The sequence below is a fragment of the Heliangelus exortis genome, chromosome 1, assembly GCF_036169615.1.
Source record: "Heliangelus exortis chromosome 1, bHelExo1.hap1, whole genome shotgun sequence".
In the NCBI taxonomy this organism is placed as follows: domain Eukaryota; kingdom Metazoa; phylum Chordata; class Aves; order Apodiformes; family Trochilidae; genus Heliangelus; species Heliangelus exortis.
The window spans coordinates 60,041,661-60,057,580 of NC_092422.1; the positions used below are offsets into that span (position 1 = coordinate 60,041,661).

Sequence of the window (15,920 nt, forward strand, 5' to 3'; positions counted from 1 at the left end):
GCTGCATTGACAATTTGACAGAATTACCAGCATCTCTTTTTTCATTCTTCAGAAATTTTGATTTGTCTCACAAGAAGTCATCATATTAAAATGAACACACAAATTCCATCATGAAAGTACCAATAAGAAGATCATACGTGTTTCCAGTATATTTTGCTTCATGAGGCAGTAAAACTCAGACAAAAAACACTTTTCACTAATAAAGCATAAGAGACCCTGAAGTACCACTGAAATGTTTTCTGTCCAAGTACAAATAATAAAAATTAAAAAAAAGTTAAAAATCAGAACTTACCTTGTGTCACTGTTTTAAGCACAATTAATGTAGACAGAAACCTCAAAGGCAGACAGGTACTCTTGAAGAAACCTGCTGGTTTTGATTTACTCTCTGTAGACTGTTCAGAACTACGTGGATGTTGCTTACTTACTATGCCTTTGAAAATATCTTCACCAAGCCTCCTCATTGTTGATGTCACCATTGCATGCTGTTTCAAACAATGCATACAGTCAGTGTAAACACTAAAACCCAGTGTACTATGTACATATGGTTCCCTAGCAATTAAATATTAAGTAGCAAATGGTTTGATCATGGTTTGATCTGCATAGAAGATACTACTCCATGTTCCAACAGCAGATGAAAATTATCACTGTGCCTCATCAACACATACTTCACAACAAGACTACTTAGTCAGTGCCCCTGATATGCTGGCATTATTTAAGGTGCCTCTGGTTCTAGAATAAGCTCAGTTTCAATCAACCCTATTTTGTAAGGATGTCTGAAGTTATATTCTGCAATAGCATTTACAGATTCAAGGTCTAAACACAAACACTGAACAACTAAGATCTGACTTTTCATCAGAAACCATACAGAAATAGTACTTCAGAACCAGATTTCACAATATGATATCTGTTTTTCACAATATGAATATTATATTTCACAATATGATAATTTAAAGTTGAGGTTCTTATTGGCACTAAAACAAAAAAAATTACTATTATCTTGAATTTAAACTCAAGATATTTACAGTTTTCTACCCTTGCTTTAGCAATATCACTACTGACAGAATTATGCACTATACTGAGTATTTATTACTACTGTCTTCTTTATTATACTGTTAAGTATTTTCTTACAGCAGACTAGTCAAAGGGAGTAAGGAATGTCTTGTGTTTAAACAGCGAGCAGAAAACAGAAAAAACATTCATATGCGACTTTGTCACAAATTTCCACCAGTTTCAACAAATTTCATGTTGAAGGCAAATACTGCTTTGGAGTGAGTTTCATAAATACTTATGTAAAAATATAATTTGAGATGCTTAGACACTGACAGAGAAAACTATGCTTAAAGATATAATGCAAAATTAAAAAATAACTTTCCATATACATTTAAAAGTCAAAATCCATTACTATCTTATGGGAAGGTAGTTTTTAAAAAAATACACTGCAAGAAGACTATTTATACCTGGATATCATTGTCTAGCTGCCTTATAGACCAGTAAATAAATTTAATCACAGGCATGTGTAGTTTAGGATTCACAAAAGGCATCCACTGGAGTTGCTCTGCAACTATAGGCAAAAGCTGTAAAAATATAAAAAGTAAAATTACATGCAGGATATGGAACTACTCCATAAGGTAACTAAGTGAAAAAATAAAAAACCCAACCAAATAAACCTCCCAATATTCTCTTGGAGTTTACTGGACTACATATGCAAATACTCACTGGGCAGATCCAGGATGGGTTACAGAATTATATGAATACACAGATTTTAAACTTTATAGAGGTTTACATAGAAAAGTGGAGATACATCACACGAGCTCAGTCTTGGTAAATGCAGTAACGATGGCTAAAAATCTTTAATATCATTAAGAAAAACAGTAAAAGAAGACCTTCTGAACACCTGACTGATTTCCAGACCTTGGTATCCACAGGAATAATGCAGTAATTATATTAAAAGTATAGCATAGTATCTCCTTTTATCAGTAATAAATTGAAGCCTTAATATCTACTATGGGAATAAAAATATTTTAAATCAGACATACTGATCTCCTTAAAAATAGAAATTATGTACAGTACTACACATAAAACACAATACAAATTATCAGCTTACAAAAGTGACTTGATATGAAATGCTGAAACCCAAGTTGAGACTGAACACCACACTTCTTTTCCTTATAAATGATCTGTATGCTTTATGACAAATTACCTATTATATCTCACTGCCAAAATTAGTACTGACTTATTAAGAGGGGGTTTTAATTACTGTATCCATGTAAAAAAATAGGCTGACCTATTATATTCTCAAAACCATTTAATAAAAGCCATATATTCAAAAACATATAACACAAGCAAAGAATCCATTCCCCTTTACCTTCATACACCTTTCCTGGGTGCAGGTTTTTTTTGAGGTTTGGATAACCAGAAGATTATGACTGTCCTCTCTTTGTTCTTGTATTTTTATTTTGCTAAGGTGCTGGTCTGAGATCCAATCCATAAGTAAAGTTAAGAGCTCATAAACTTGTGAATTCAATGGTAGCTGCAATACATCCAAAGCATCAGATATTTCAGCTTTCAAGGTGATGACTTTTCTAAGCCAAAAAAGTAACAGGTAGAAATATATGAGAGTACACTGGTTCTGAAATATTATCCATAATTTAAAGGATGCTGAGTATACACCTGATATAATCTGGGAGGCAAGTTACAGTACTGGGAGCTTGTGGAAAACAATTTATTTGAGGAAACAGTGATCTTGAACTGGCCATCTGTGCTCTGTTGGGTCTTGCACCCAGTCTGAGAAGCTTAAACATTACTAATATAATCTGTAACTTATAATATCTCTGCAAAAAGTAAACTGCATGTGGATCAGGGGGTAGAGGGCAGTGATTCTATCCCAGAGACTACTGCACACTGAGGAGTTAAAAGAGATCCACATCACAGCTGACTTAAGAAGGTGCAACCTGTGCTGCACAGACCTTTTAACTGCAGCTTATCCTGTGTTTAAGCTCACTTTAACAGGAGCCTGCAGGCAGCTCACAACCTGGTGCTGGTGATCATGCTTACTGCCTAGCTATGCCTTTATCTAAAATTTCAGAGCAACAAGAAGTTATCCTCTGAATGTCCTTGATGAACAGAGCTGCTCTTTTGTAAGAAAACCATATAACAGCTTGAATGACCGAAAAGGGGGAGCTTCTCTCCAAGGAAAGGACCTGCCCTGGTTAAAATCCACCCAGACTCCATCTGATGCTGCACAAACATGAGGCTCCCAGCATCTGAAGGGGTGTAAGATTTGGTCATTACCTATACTCTTCTTTTTATTCTGTCTTAATAGAACCTTTATTAAGCCATAACAGACCCTTCTTACAGACATACAGAAAGAATTCTGCACAATTTCTCTCTGTCACTCCCCACTCCCATTTGCCCTGCAGAACATGTACTATTTGTGATGTCTTCTGGGTGTGAAAAACACACACATAATTTATTTAGTACTTAGACAAATGGTTATAAAAGGCTGAGGAAAAGGTTTTCACATACAAAATCACTCAATTTATTAATTCTGGCAAAATTAATTACAGAAGGAAGCAAATTCTTAAAGTCCTTTGCATGTGGAAATTCTAATTTCATTGCACCAGGCGTTTAGACCATACAGTGCACTGCTGTTAATATTTAACTGGGTAAATTTAACATACACATTTTTCAAAAACGAGCAAAAACTTCATGAAATTGTCGTTCTGTGTCTGTACTACACCGCAGTGAAATACTCATGCACAGAGGTACCTGAAGCCAGGCTGCACAAACAATTCTCTGAAGATTTGAAAAGTTTTCTTTATCTAACTTCAGATGACAATTTTTCTGTTCATTCAGAGCTATAGCTATTGAAATTTTATATTTCACTTGCAACCGAAGTACACTAAACCCCATATAAACAGAGAAATATGTTTGCTATATATAGACAGCAGTTTTAAGGCATCTGATGCAAGTAATTAAGTAGGATGGTGTGAATCTCTTTCCCATTTCACAGTTTAGCCTCTAGCTGGAGCAGATCATTACCAGTTGGGAAATGATGGCAGAGTACTACAAGAGGACTTGCTACTAAGTGGAACAATGTGGAGACAGAAAGCATTTAATTAAGTCATGTTAGGTGGTTTCTAATTTCTAGCAGATACACAGAGAATGTTTGACTGCCTACTTACTATCTTTAGAATGAATCTTTCATTTTGCCCAATTCTTACCTTAGTAATTTTTGACATTACCATCCCTTTTTCCTGCTTGACAGGTTTACTTTGTTGCACCACTTGACATGTATTCTTAGACTTCTGTATCATTAAAAACTCATGCTTCCTCTACAACAAAAAGTAACAATTATTTATATTTTACTTGTTACCTAAAAAGGAAGCAGGTACATGCAGGAACAAACCTTACTTGTAGATTCTCTAAACGAGCTTGTACTTTTCTTGCTTGACCTTCCAGCTTCTTGTTCAGCTCAGTTACATCACTTAACTGAAAGAATCAAAAGATATCAAAGTTTCAGTGAATTCACTTCTTGACTTAATTATCACACTGAAATAATCTGATGTTGCCAAGCAAGTAAATTAACTAAATTCAAGTTCTTCTGAGAGTGTAAAGTGATTAGATGATACACAGGAACCAAATTTCATCACTTTTCATGAAGAAGTGACACGAAAATGGAGCACACATTTCAAGAATGATCTTGTTAATGGGGGGGGGGGGGGTAAATGTTTCCTTTTGTGCAGAATGAAACACACACTGACTATGCTACAAAACCCATTTACTCTGTGAGAAAATGGTGAGGAAAACTGTAACCTCCATTTACATACAAGAAACATGCTCTATGCATAGGACAATGAGCAGCATGATTTTCACAAAAGCCCTCAGCTGGCAGAGAATTGCAAAGATTTTGTACTGAGAGGAAATGGACCTATCAATTGCACTAGAACCATCAACATTCTAGGTGGTAGGTCTGTCTTTCTCTAAGGGAAAGAATAAGCCTCTGATGTTGATTTTTATCATACTCAAGCTATAAGAACTCAAATTTAATTCTAAATTACTTGACTATTGTTTATTCAGAGAATTAATTAGTGTATCAGTATATAAGGCCAGACTTAGTAGTAAAGTGAGATGTAAATTCTCACTCTCTTTATTACTATAAACCACTGTCTCAGCTTAAGAACTGAGAAAATACTGCCTTAATTAACATTTGTAAAAATAATTCAAATTCCTGAGCAAACATAAAGCTGGAAATACACATTCTAGTGTTTATTTAATAGGATCAGCATAGTAATTCAGCAGGTGGATTCTATAATCTTATCAAATACTTTCTCTTCATCCACTCTCAATTTGCTTCAGAGGACATGGATTTCTTCTTAAAAATTAGCTGTTGGGTTAGAGGAGTAAGTCCAATTTTTCTTATACCATAACAGATGAGAGAGGCTAAATTTCAAATACTGGAAAAAGGTCTGGAAAGTACTTACAGTCATTCATTCAATTCTTGTCTTAGAGAAACAAAAAATCTGCCATTTTGCAAACTTAAGCTGTCTAGCTCAAGCTACTGTTAACTGTAGCTTGTAAAATTATGGATAACAGGAAATAATTTATTTTACCTGTTTTCTTAAAGAGTCATTCATTTCCTTCAAGGTGTCAAATGATGACTTCAGCCTTCTGTTTTCTTTAGTTATTTCTCTCAATGCTTCTGTCAGCTGTTTAACCTCTGCCTCGTGTTGCTATAGAAATATCAATTTTCAAAACATGACTTACAAGAGACTATTTTAGAAGCAATTCTGAGCTAATCTCCATTTTAGTGTTAAAATGACAGGACACATTTTCAAAGCTCATGTTTTTAATTCTGTAGGGTCAAATTTGCATGCTCAACAAGTAGTGAGAAAAACATCCACACTGCATACTAAGAAGACTCTATAAAGAACCTAAGAGCAACATGCATAGCAAATTGATCTTACTCTTTCCAGATTCTACACAACACAGATTCTACCAATATATACATTTCTCAGACAAGACAAATGTACAAAACTTTTGTGAACTATAACTAAATACAAAGTTTTTATTTACAGCTTATTCTTCCACAAAATTTCAAAATAAAGAGTGGTTCTGTATTGTGGAAACTTCTGAGGTTTCAACTGGTTTTTCTAGTGTTGTTCACTCTGAATCGTGTACAAGAACCTAATCCTATGCTTCTTAGAATAGTGATCTCATTTACAGCACAAGCATATGAATAGCTAACTAGAACCTGCATATCCACTGCTGTTCTGCTCACTCCCCTGAACCTTATTTTAGATTTAATCTTCTCCCCTGAACCTTATTTTAGAATTAATCTTCTCTGGGACACCAGGGCATCTGGTGTACCTCGGATTTGGTGAAACTGAAAATTTTTATTTTACTGCAAATATTCCAGATATATATACCTAGTATCTCTCATTTTAGGAAAAAATTCTCTAGTGTGAGGGTAGTGAGACACTGGAACAGCTTGCCCAGAGAGGCTGTAGGTGCCCCCAACCTGGGAGTGTTCAAGGCCAGATTGGATGGGGCTTTGAGCAACCTGATCTAGTGGGAGGTGTCCCTGCCCGTGGCAGGGGAGTTGAAACTAGATGAACTTTAAGGTCTCTTCAAACCATTCTATGATTTCTCCCCTTCCATGAATTCACTGTTCTTCATTCATTCATTCACCTGCTAGTTCTCTACTTTTCCATTTCCAGACATATCCTCTCTTCCTGCATGTGCAAGCTACAGAAATAAAGCACAGCAGAAGTTTAAAGGAAGCAAGCCCCCTGCCTTCTCTATATTTCTGATTGGAAGCACATGAACCTCATTACAGCTACACAGAAAAAACACCCACAATTCCTTTTTTCTCAGCTGCCATCCTTCTTCAGTCAACAGGACCAGAACAGCCATGGGCATTCTTGTCTGAAGCCCCTACTCACACTTGGCTAAGATGGCATGAAATGACAGATCCCCACTTCATACCAATAAACATGCAGACACTGCCAGTACACAGAGTACACCCTATCACACCACACAGAATCTTTCATTTCCATATGACATGCATATATGCATTTGAAGTTAAGAACTCCATATGCAGTAAAGAGCTTTTTTTGAAGTTCAACAACTGCTCTTGTAAGAATCAGTGGAGAATATTACTCTGAAGGGTAAGTAGAACCAACTCAGTTGTTAAGCCATAGGGCTGCAGATGATGCCAGGATGTCCAAGCCACTTATTTTCAAAAGCAGTTCAGGTGATGTCATCCATATCATAACCACCTAGATCATTTCACTCCTGCCAGATGTCTGCTTAGTCTGTTCTAAAGTTCTTCAATACTGGAAAACACTTCAGTCTTGCCAAGCTACCTGTCCTTATGCTTAGCTATTTTTGCTTAGATTTAGATTTTCCTAATATTTATCCTAATCTGCCCTTACTACTACTACTAGGCATGAAAAAAAAAATAGTTCCTTTTTCTTTGTGGCAGCCTTTTACATAGCTGAAGTTTGGCACATTCATCCTCAATTCATCCTGTATATAGGACCCATGCATCCACTCATCATCATCTTTTTTGGCAGCTGATACTCCAAATGCAATAAAGTACACTCACACTTTCTAAACAGCATAATGTTTTTTTTTTCAGACCTGCTGTATCTTCAGTTTGTCAAGATCAATTTTAATCCTGTTATTTTCCAGCATGCTTGAAGTTCCCCCTCACTTTCTATTTTCCTCAAATTTAATAAATGTGCTTTTCTCACCATCAAGCTTCTTATTGAAACTACTAATACTCAACTGAAAAGATATGCCAGAATCCATTATGTACATTATTCAACTTCACTGTGAACTACTCTTTCACTATAGCTTTATTCCAACTGCATTACATCTGTTGTACTTTCCTAATATGATTATGAAAAAGCCACACAAAGCTGTATAAAACATTTCTAATTCAGTCCAGAGATTCATTAACCACTGTTCCTCTATTTGCAATGCCATTGCTGTAGGGGAAATGAGACTGATTTGGCAATTTATGATTCATCTATGGCAGTATTTATTGCATTGTGCTTCCAATTGTTTATTCATAGCTTGTTTCAGGATTTATTTATTTACTTACTTTTGAGAACTGACATTAATTTGATGACTGTACAACAGGTTCCCTTTTTAAAGACAGGCACCACATTTTTCAGTCCTCTAACACTCCGTTTGACCTCCACAAATTTTCACATATAACCACTAATTTTTCCTGGGTTTTCATAAGCCATTTCTCTAACTGGTGTAACATTCTTAATGGCCAGAGAACTTGAAACATCTAAATTAACATCTTAACTACTCCTTCACTGTTCAAAAGTCAAGGCCTCTCTCTTCTGACACCTGTCTCCCTTTTTTTAACATATAATCTATCCTCCCTCAACAGTTTGTGGTAAAGGTTTATCTCCACATTTACTAGCAACTTACTTTCTTAACTTGTGTTTTTGACACTAAGTACACAGATTGAGGGTCTTATCTTCATCATCTTCTGGATAATAACCAAGACTTTTCACAAGACCTAAATTGAATAGTAAACCCCCCCCAAGAACAGTGTTGTTGACCACAATTTTTCATTGCTGAAATTACACCATTTCATTTCCTCCCCAAAATCAGGTCAATCTTTTCCTTGACCTTCAAGTATTTTTCTACTAACCCTCTCTGCAATAGTTATAAAACCTCATTGTGTCTTAAAGCCTTCCCAAGGAAATCTACTTCAATTACAGCTAATGCAAATATTCTCATTTAATTTACATACAGATAGACAACATTTTTCTCTAATACCAGTCATTTCATTTTGCTAACATAGAAATAGGTTACCTTTCTTTTCCAAATTGTAACAGTAAAATGTAGCTAGAAATCAGACAAATAAATGTACCACTCTGAAACAGAAGCCATACAAAACCCCAAACAATATTTTTTCGTACTTCTTACAAAAACTTTTCATTTGAGGATTTCGGGTACTTTAAAGAAACAAGCAAACACACAATGACTTAAAGATAACTACAAGCAAGTTAAATGGTGTGTCTAGCAACAAACATCATAAATACATTACTGCACCTCTTTCATAATTCCAAATTTTGTGCGAACCTCTTCCTCAACACCTTTTATTTTAGCCAAAGCTGCTTCATGTCTGAAAAGCAATGTTTCTCGCTCTGTTAGAAAATGCTCTCTTTTCTGGAGTTGCAGAGCATACTCCTGCTGTGCTGCACTTTCCCTCTGTAGCAAGAAAACAAGTAATGAAACAGTTTTAAAATCCATGAAATTATCATACTTTAACAATGAATTGGATTTTTCTCAGAGATATGCTTATCTTTTCAGAAAATTATGCAGTATTACAAAGTAACTTAGTAACTAAAAGTATCCTGATGGGCATCTAAGTTCCCTTTCCCCACACATTAACCCACACTTCAATGTGTGTTGGGATGGCTCAGCCTCCCAAAATACAAAATTCAACTCTGCACAGTTTTTGAAGTATAAACCTAGAAAATTCAACTCAGGCTTTTGCTTCAAAAGTTTTGAATAATGGTGTTACCTATAAGACTAAACAGAGCTGATATAATTGTCCTGAATACTAGGTTACTGTATGTTTCATCAGTTAGTGGGAAGCACCCCTGAAAAAAGTGGTGAGGAAAAAGAGATACAAAACTATCTTTGCAAAAGACAGTCCTGGCAGAAGCATGTGAGCTATTAAAGACAAACTCATAGAGGTTCTTCTGTTAGTGGTCTAGACCTGCTAGAGGATGAACTCCTGGGATTCCCCAGCAGCAGAAAAGTAAAGATATAATGGAATAGAGGGCTCTCACAGGAGGCCATCAAGGCAAGCACTCCTGAATGTCTGGAGCAAGGAGAATAGCTCCAGATGCTCTCAGCAGAAACAAGGGTTGCCTGTCCCTCCATGCCCAGAGTGTGTCACAAGACACTGCTTTTGGATGTAGCATCACTGTGTTCAAATTCCCTTAAGCTGAATTTTGTCTTTTTTTACCTGCTATGCAAGTCAAAGCACCATTACCAAATCAGGGAATTTATTTAGGGAAAGAGGCAGATAATGACAGAGTTTTAGTATGTAAGTAATTGTTATTAGTATAAGTAATGGTTTTAGAATAAGAGTATATAAGAAGTAGTGATTTAGTATACATAAATAATTTCTGAATTCTCTGTCAGAAGTGAGAATCTTCATAACAATAATCAACAGAATTTTTAAGGTGATTCAAGTTCCTACCTGGAGCTTCTGATGTATGACAAATAACTCGTCATAAATTTGACTGACGTGAGGTGGTATTAAGTCTTGACCACTGCATGCTTGAGCATTACTTCCACTCATAATTTTCCTTACCAAACCACTGGCACTATTTTGGTCGCTATTTTTTCGTGTATTTGTAGCTAAATGGAATGGTAAGGTGCTGCCTATGGAAAGGAAAAACCCATTTTACATTTAAAAATTAGACCTAGATAAATAATGACGTGATTGTTGCTCCAAAACATTAAAAAAAAAAATACAAATTTAGGTATTTAGAGTAATAAGTATAGAGCAAGACATATAAAAATGAGAAAGGAATTTAAAGAATTAATATACTCATTTATATTAATATACTCTCAATTTGAGAATTGCTCAAAGCTGTGTTCCATTACTTGTTTTAAGACATCAGTGACCTATGACATTTTGTAAGTAAAACTATGTCCTCCACTTCAATATAGAAATCCCATAGATATCTGTATGAAATCTATGTAGCTAAAATATTATTTTTATATATTATTTTTTGTATGGGCCTCAAGAAACTGATCTGCTGCTGACTAGACCTTAGCCTGACATCTAATCTAAGAGAACAAAACCTAAGAAACTACTTGACTCAACATGAAAAACTGCAAGAAGTGACAGGTTACATTGTAAGAAACTGATGAAAGTTGTAAATAGCACAGTGAGGAATGACTGCATTTCATAAACAGTAAAACAGCCAAAATTTTTAGATAATTTAAGGGAAGTACTGTGATCTTCTGGAGAGAGACATCTTGCAAGGCCAACTTCACTATGGTACCACATCAGGCCAAGATTACCCAGGTGACAGAATCCAAAATAGAAGTTCAGGTACTGTGTTGGTTTTGGCTGGGATAGCATTAATTTTCTTCATACCAGGTATTCGGATAGGTTTTGGATTTGTTTGTGCTTGTTTTAGCTATTACTGCAATGCCTGCACAGCATCAAGGCCTTTTCTGCTTCTTGCAACCACCCCACCAGCAAGCTGAGGGTGCACAAGACACTGGGAGGGGACACAGCTGGCACAGCTGACCCCAGCTGACCAGAGAGACATCCCATACTAAAAAATTACATCCTCAGCAATAAAAAATGAGGGTAAAGGAGAAAGGGGGAAATTTCAGAGCTGTGGCATTTGTTCTCTCAAGTAAATGTTATGCATGATGGAGGCCAAATTTCCTGGAGATGGCTGAACATGTGCTCGACATTGAAAAGCAGTAAATTAGGTCCTTATATTGCTTTGCTTGCAGCTCAGCTTCTCCTTTACCTATTAAAGTGCCTTTATCTCATTCCATGAGTTTTCTCACTTTTTCCTTCATGATCTCTCCCTTTCACTGGGAGTTGGGGTGGGCTGTGTGGGGCTGAGCTGCCTGTGGGGGTCAAACCACAACATGTACAGAGGTAGCAAAACTCAAACCAGTCAGGATAAAATAATTAGGGACAGGTTTACTCAGCAGGCAAATGAGGAAGCAAAAAGAAAGACAAATAGTATCAAGAAACAGGCAAAAAAGTTATTAGATGAGCAATCAATGTAGTCAAGGATAATTGGTGGTATGCATCAAGCAAGCCCTGTGGTTGATCACCCTCACAGCTGAGGCACAGCAATAAACCAAACCTGCTGTTCTGCCACAGGGTGTCTGCTTTGGGATGGGAAGGGAGAGCATAAAGAGTACAATGAGCACAAGTATAACAAGCATAAGGAGTAAAAAGGGGAAAGAAACTAGGAAAAAAAGTAGTCTTATCTGAAACAAATGTGTGTGATATTTATCAGAGTTTTGTTTATTTTGCCTCTGATCCCAGATACTGTGAACCATGCATTTTTGCTGGTGCAATTTTAGTTATTGGTTTTTTTTCTTTCCAGAAAGAATGTGTTTTCAGAAAGCTGGTCTTATACTCCTGACATCCATTTAATACAAGTCATGGTAAGAATGCATTACAGTTCCACTGATCTGCTCTGCCTGGTTTCTGGGATTCCTTTTAGCCCCTTTAGGATTGGCTGGCTGATTCCCCACTTCATATACACTTTCAAAAGAACTCAGTAATGTTCTTCTAAACCTAAAACTCTCCCCAAGAAACTACATTGATTCACAAGCTCCTCCACTGCAACTTCTTCACATATTTACCTGTTTCCACATAAATAGCTGTATTTTGAACTGCATCAGTTTCAGAACAAGTAATGGTCCTTTCTTCTAATTCTAGGCCACTTGACTCACAAAAAGTATCTTGCTCATCACCAAAACTATAAAAAACAAAAAACAAAGCTATAATTATTCAGTCCCTTTCTAACATACTGCATATATAGCATGGAGAGAAGTTTTTATAAAAATATGAACATTGCTCAATCTAAAATTTTGATATTTAACTGATGAATTTAACTGATGAAGTTAAATAATTTGGATGGAAGGAATTATTACTCTCAAGATTTTAATCACAACAATTGGTAATGTTGCTGACTCAAAAGTAGTAACAATAACTAGAATTTTCATGCTGTAAACACATGTATGAAGTATGTAAAACCAACACTCTCAACAACAAACACCAAATTCCAGGAAAGCTAAAAATACTCTTTTTAAATTATTTTTTTCATATTTGCTGTAATGTAGCCCTGAAGATAATTTGATTTCAAAAGCCAAGAAGTATCTCTGAATAAACAAAGCTGATCATCAGTCTGAGCTATCTGCTTTCCTCCTATTTCAGCTGATATCATTCCAGTATCCCATTAGCAATTCCAGCACACACAGGTTAGAAAGCAAGCAAGACAATACTCATCAAAGTCAGCATTCATATTATTTCATACATTGGTCACAGTTATTTACTTAACAAGTAAACAAGCACCTTAAAATTACTGCTGGATCTGTGCAACCCAAACGGATTGTTTACTCATGGTTTATCTGGATTATGAGAGATAATAAATGACAAAGGAGAGCTGAAGAGAAAACACCTCTTACCAATCCCAGTCTTTAGAACTTTGTAGGAAATGACCAGATGATCTGATACTGTTCTCTCTTCCACTTTCAATAAATTCTGATTCTAAAGAACACTTGGATAAAGAAGCAGTTGTATTTTCCAATGAGCTGTCCCTATCACCTGGAATATGTAAAATATTTCATATTTGAGACTGACATTAAGAAATTGATAAGGTCTTACTAGAAATGTAATCATGTATGGATAAGAACCAAAAAAAACCCCACTTCACAGCCTGAAAAGTGAAGAATTTTAACAGATTAAACCATAGAACAAATTATTACATTTTCAAAGCAGATTTATCTTTCTGAAGTTTCACAGCTTGACTTCAAACAGTATTTTTTTCTACAAACAGTTTGACAAGCACACTGTTTTACCCTGCTGTCTGCATGCACCAGCAATGAGTTTCTCAAGAAGCCCACAGGCACTGTAAATATTAAAAGGATATGTAACTTTAATTTAAAGTCAAATGTATGCACTATCAGGTGGACTGCTACCAACTGCTTCAAGCAGGACTGAAATGCAAACAGGTTGGTTACCATCACTTTAAAGCATCCTTTGTGCTCTTCATGTGAATGATAACATTCCCAAGCTGGCTCTCAGATATCACAAACCCTTGACCAAAACCATGTCTCTTTAAAATGAGAAAATACAAGAATACTTAAATTTAGGAATTATACAGTTTTAGTCCATATTTTCCTTGCAAAATACACCAAAGCATCATTGCTTATTACCTTTGTACAGAAGGGACCTTCCACTCTCATACTTGGTATGTAATGCTCTGAAAAGACAATCCTACAAGAAAGCACAAAACCTCCATAATATAGTGAGAATTTTCAGGGAAAGTGTCCATTGCAACTTGTTTAACACTTATGACACATCTTGTGCCATAAAAATGGTCTAAAAATGAAATATCCAGTATTGTATGTTAAAGTATATGAGGCACTATAACACACAGTGAAGACAGTAATATAAAGTAAGGGCATAAAAATAAGTTTAGGTAATCATAGAAACACTGCCATCTAGCTTTACATCTAGACTTTTCCATGTCAGTTTCCTGTTCTTTTTTTTTTCCCAGTAACTTGTAACTACATACTAAAAGAATAAATGTCAGAAGCATTAGGAGTACAAGCAAAATCAATCAAATGTACATTAGAAAATACAAGGCTCAAAGCAACTCTCATGATCTTAGTTGAGTTTCACTACACATCCCTGCCATGCTCTAAATGAAGTGATCAACGTTTCTATTTTCTTGTACTTAAATAATGCTTTAAAAAAAAAAAATCAACATGCGCAAACAAATCTAGCATTTACTTGTTTGCAAGGACTACACTTTAAAGTTTTAGCAATAGTTTTTTAAAGACAACTTTTGAAATTTTTTTTTTTTAAAGAACAGCTATGTTATTCAAAGCAGAGTATTAAAAACAAACAAACAACAAACAAAAACCTACACAAGAACATAGTTTCCAGAGAACCACAAAATTCTAACTTGAGTGGCAATCCTTCTGGAGGAACTAAGGGCCCATACATCCAGATTCTGGCTGCTAAAAAACAGAAATCTTCACCTCATTTTTGGGATGGTTTCTGATCCTAAAATCACAGAATCACACCTCCGCATAAAAAAGGCTGGTTCCTATACTCATTTTATAGCACCCAGGACTACTCCAATCATGTGTCAAGCCTAAATCCTTATGGCTGCTTATGGGTATTTTTACAACACATTACTTCCCTTGCAGCATGATTTTTAACACTTATAGTCTGCTGCTCCCTGGGCACACTTGAAAGCATTTGACCCACAAAATACAGATGCAAAAGAGCAACTGCAAAGATTTGTCTCAGTGAAAGACTTCAGATAAAATAAAAGTGCCTAGCCAGCGAGTATTCCTTCCACAAAGTATCAAAGACTTTTGAAACACCAGTATGGGAAGGTGTGGGTTGTCTTTGCTTCTGGACTTTTAGGCAGTGGAGCTTCCTAATCCACTGTGCAGAGCCATAAGTAATTATGTACACACATGCAATGGAAAGAGGGGAATCACAACCCAGTTCCTTAATTCATATCAGTGCAAAGAACTTGGCATAAACCAGCACTGCCTTACCTTGGCAAGGGAATAATACCAATTATAATTTACTGTCTTGTCACTGTGGGAGTCTCTTACGAATTATCCACTTGGGTCTCCTCTGGTTTACTAGGTACAAAAAATTCTTAGTGGTTCCTGAAAACAGAGCTAACCACTAGGCTTTATGAAAGCACACCAACACTCCTAATATATTCTAAAACTTAGATGTAAAAGGAGTGAGTCCTCCTATTCCATGTATTTCACACATACCTAGTGTACTACCTTTAAGAGGACTTGTTCACTACCTTGCCCTACAGCCTGCTCGGACTGTGTGTTTGGGAATGTGTCAAACGGGGAGTTGCAATTTCCAGGGAAATACGACGTTCAAACTCTCCAGAGCCATGAGAGGACTCTATAAAACACGCTGCGCAGGTAAGCTCCTAAAGCCTGCTTAAATCCCATTTTTGTCTCTCACGCTGTACGCAACCACCACCGTATTTCACAAAATCAGCTGGGCTGGAAAGGACCTCTGAGAGCATCAAGTCCCACCCTTGATCCACTACCACCGTGGTTACCAGACCATGGCACTGAGTGCCACATCCAGTCTCTTCTTAAAAACCTCCAGG

General features: G+C 36.2%; 1 protein-coding gene across 2 annotated transcripts in view; it reads right to left on the bottom strand.

The window, feature by feature from the left end:
* The window catches only part of CCDC138 (coiled-coil domain containing 138), a 38,642-nt gene that overhangs the window by 22,247 nt on the left and 475 nt on the right, over positions 1–15,920 (bottom strand). For both annotated transcript variants that reach the window (XM_071744344.1, XM_071744335.1), the window contains exons 2-12: positions 13,972–14,032; positions 13,222–13,360; positions 12,397–12,512; positions 10,244–10,428; positions 9,082–9,240; positions 5,613–5,732; positions 4,414–4,491; positions 4,224–4,334; positions 2,366–2,530; positions 1,458–1,574; positions 293–482 (exon numbers count right to left, since the gene is read on the bottom strand). In XM_071744344.1, the coding sequence (XP_071600445.1) occupies positions 293–482; positions 1,458–1,574; positions 2,366–2,530; positions 4,224–4,334; positions 4,414–4,491; positions 5,613–5,732; positions 9,082–9,240; positions 10,244–10,428; positions 12,397–12,512; positions 13,222–13,360; positions 13,972–14,032 (1,441 nt within the window). The remainder of the gene's footprint in view (positions 1–292; positions 483–1,457; positions 1,575–2,365; positions 2,531–4,223; positions 4,335–4,413; positions 4,492–5,612; positions 5,733–9,081; positions 9,241–10,243; positions 10,429–12,396; positions 12,513–13,221; positions 13,361–13,971; positions 14,033–15,920) is intronic.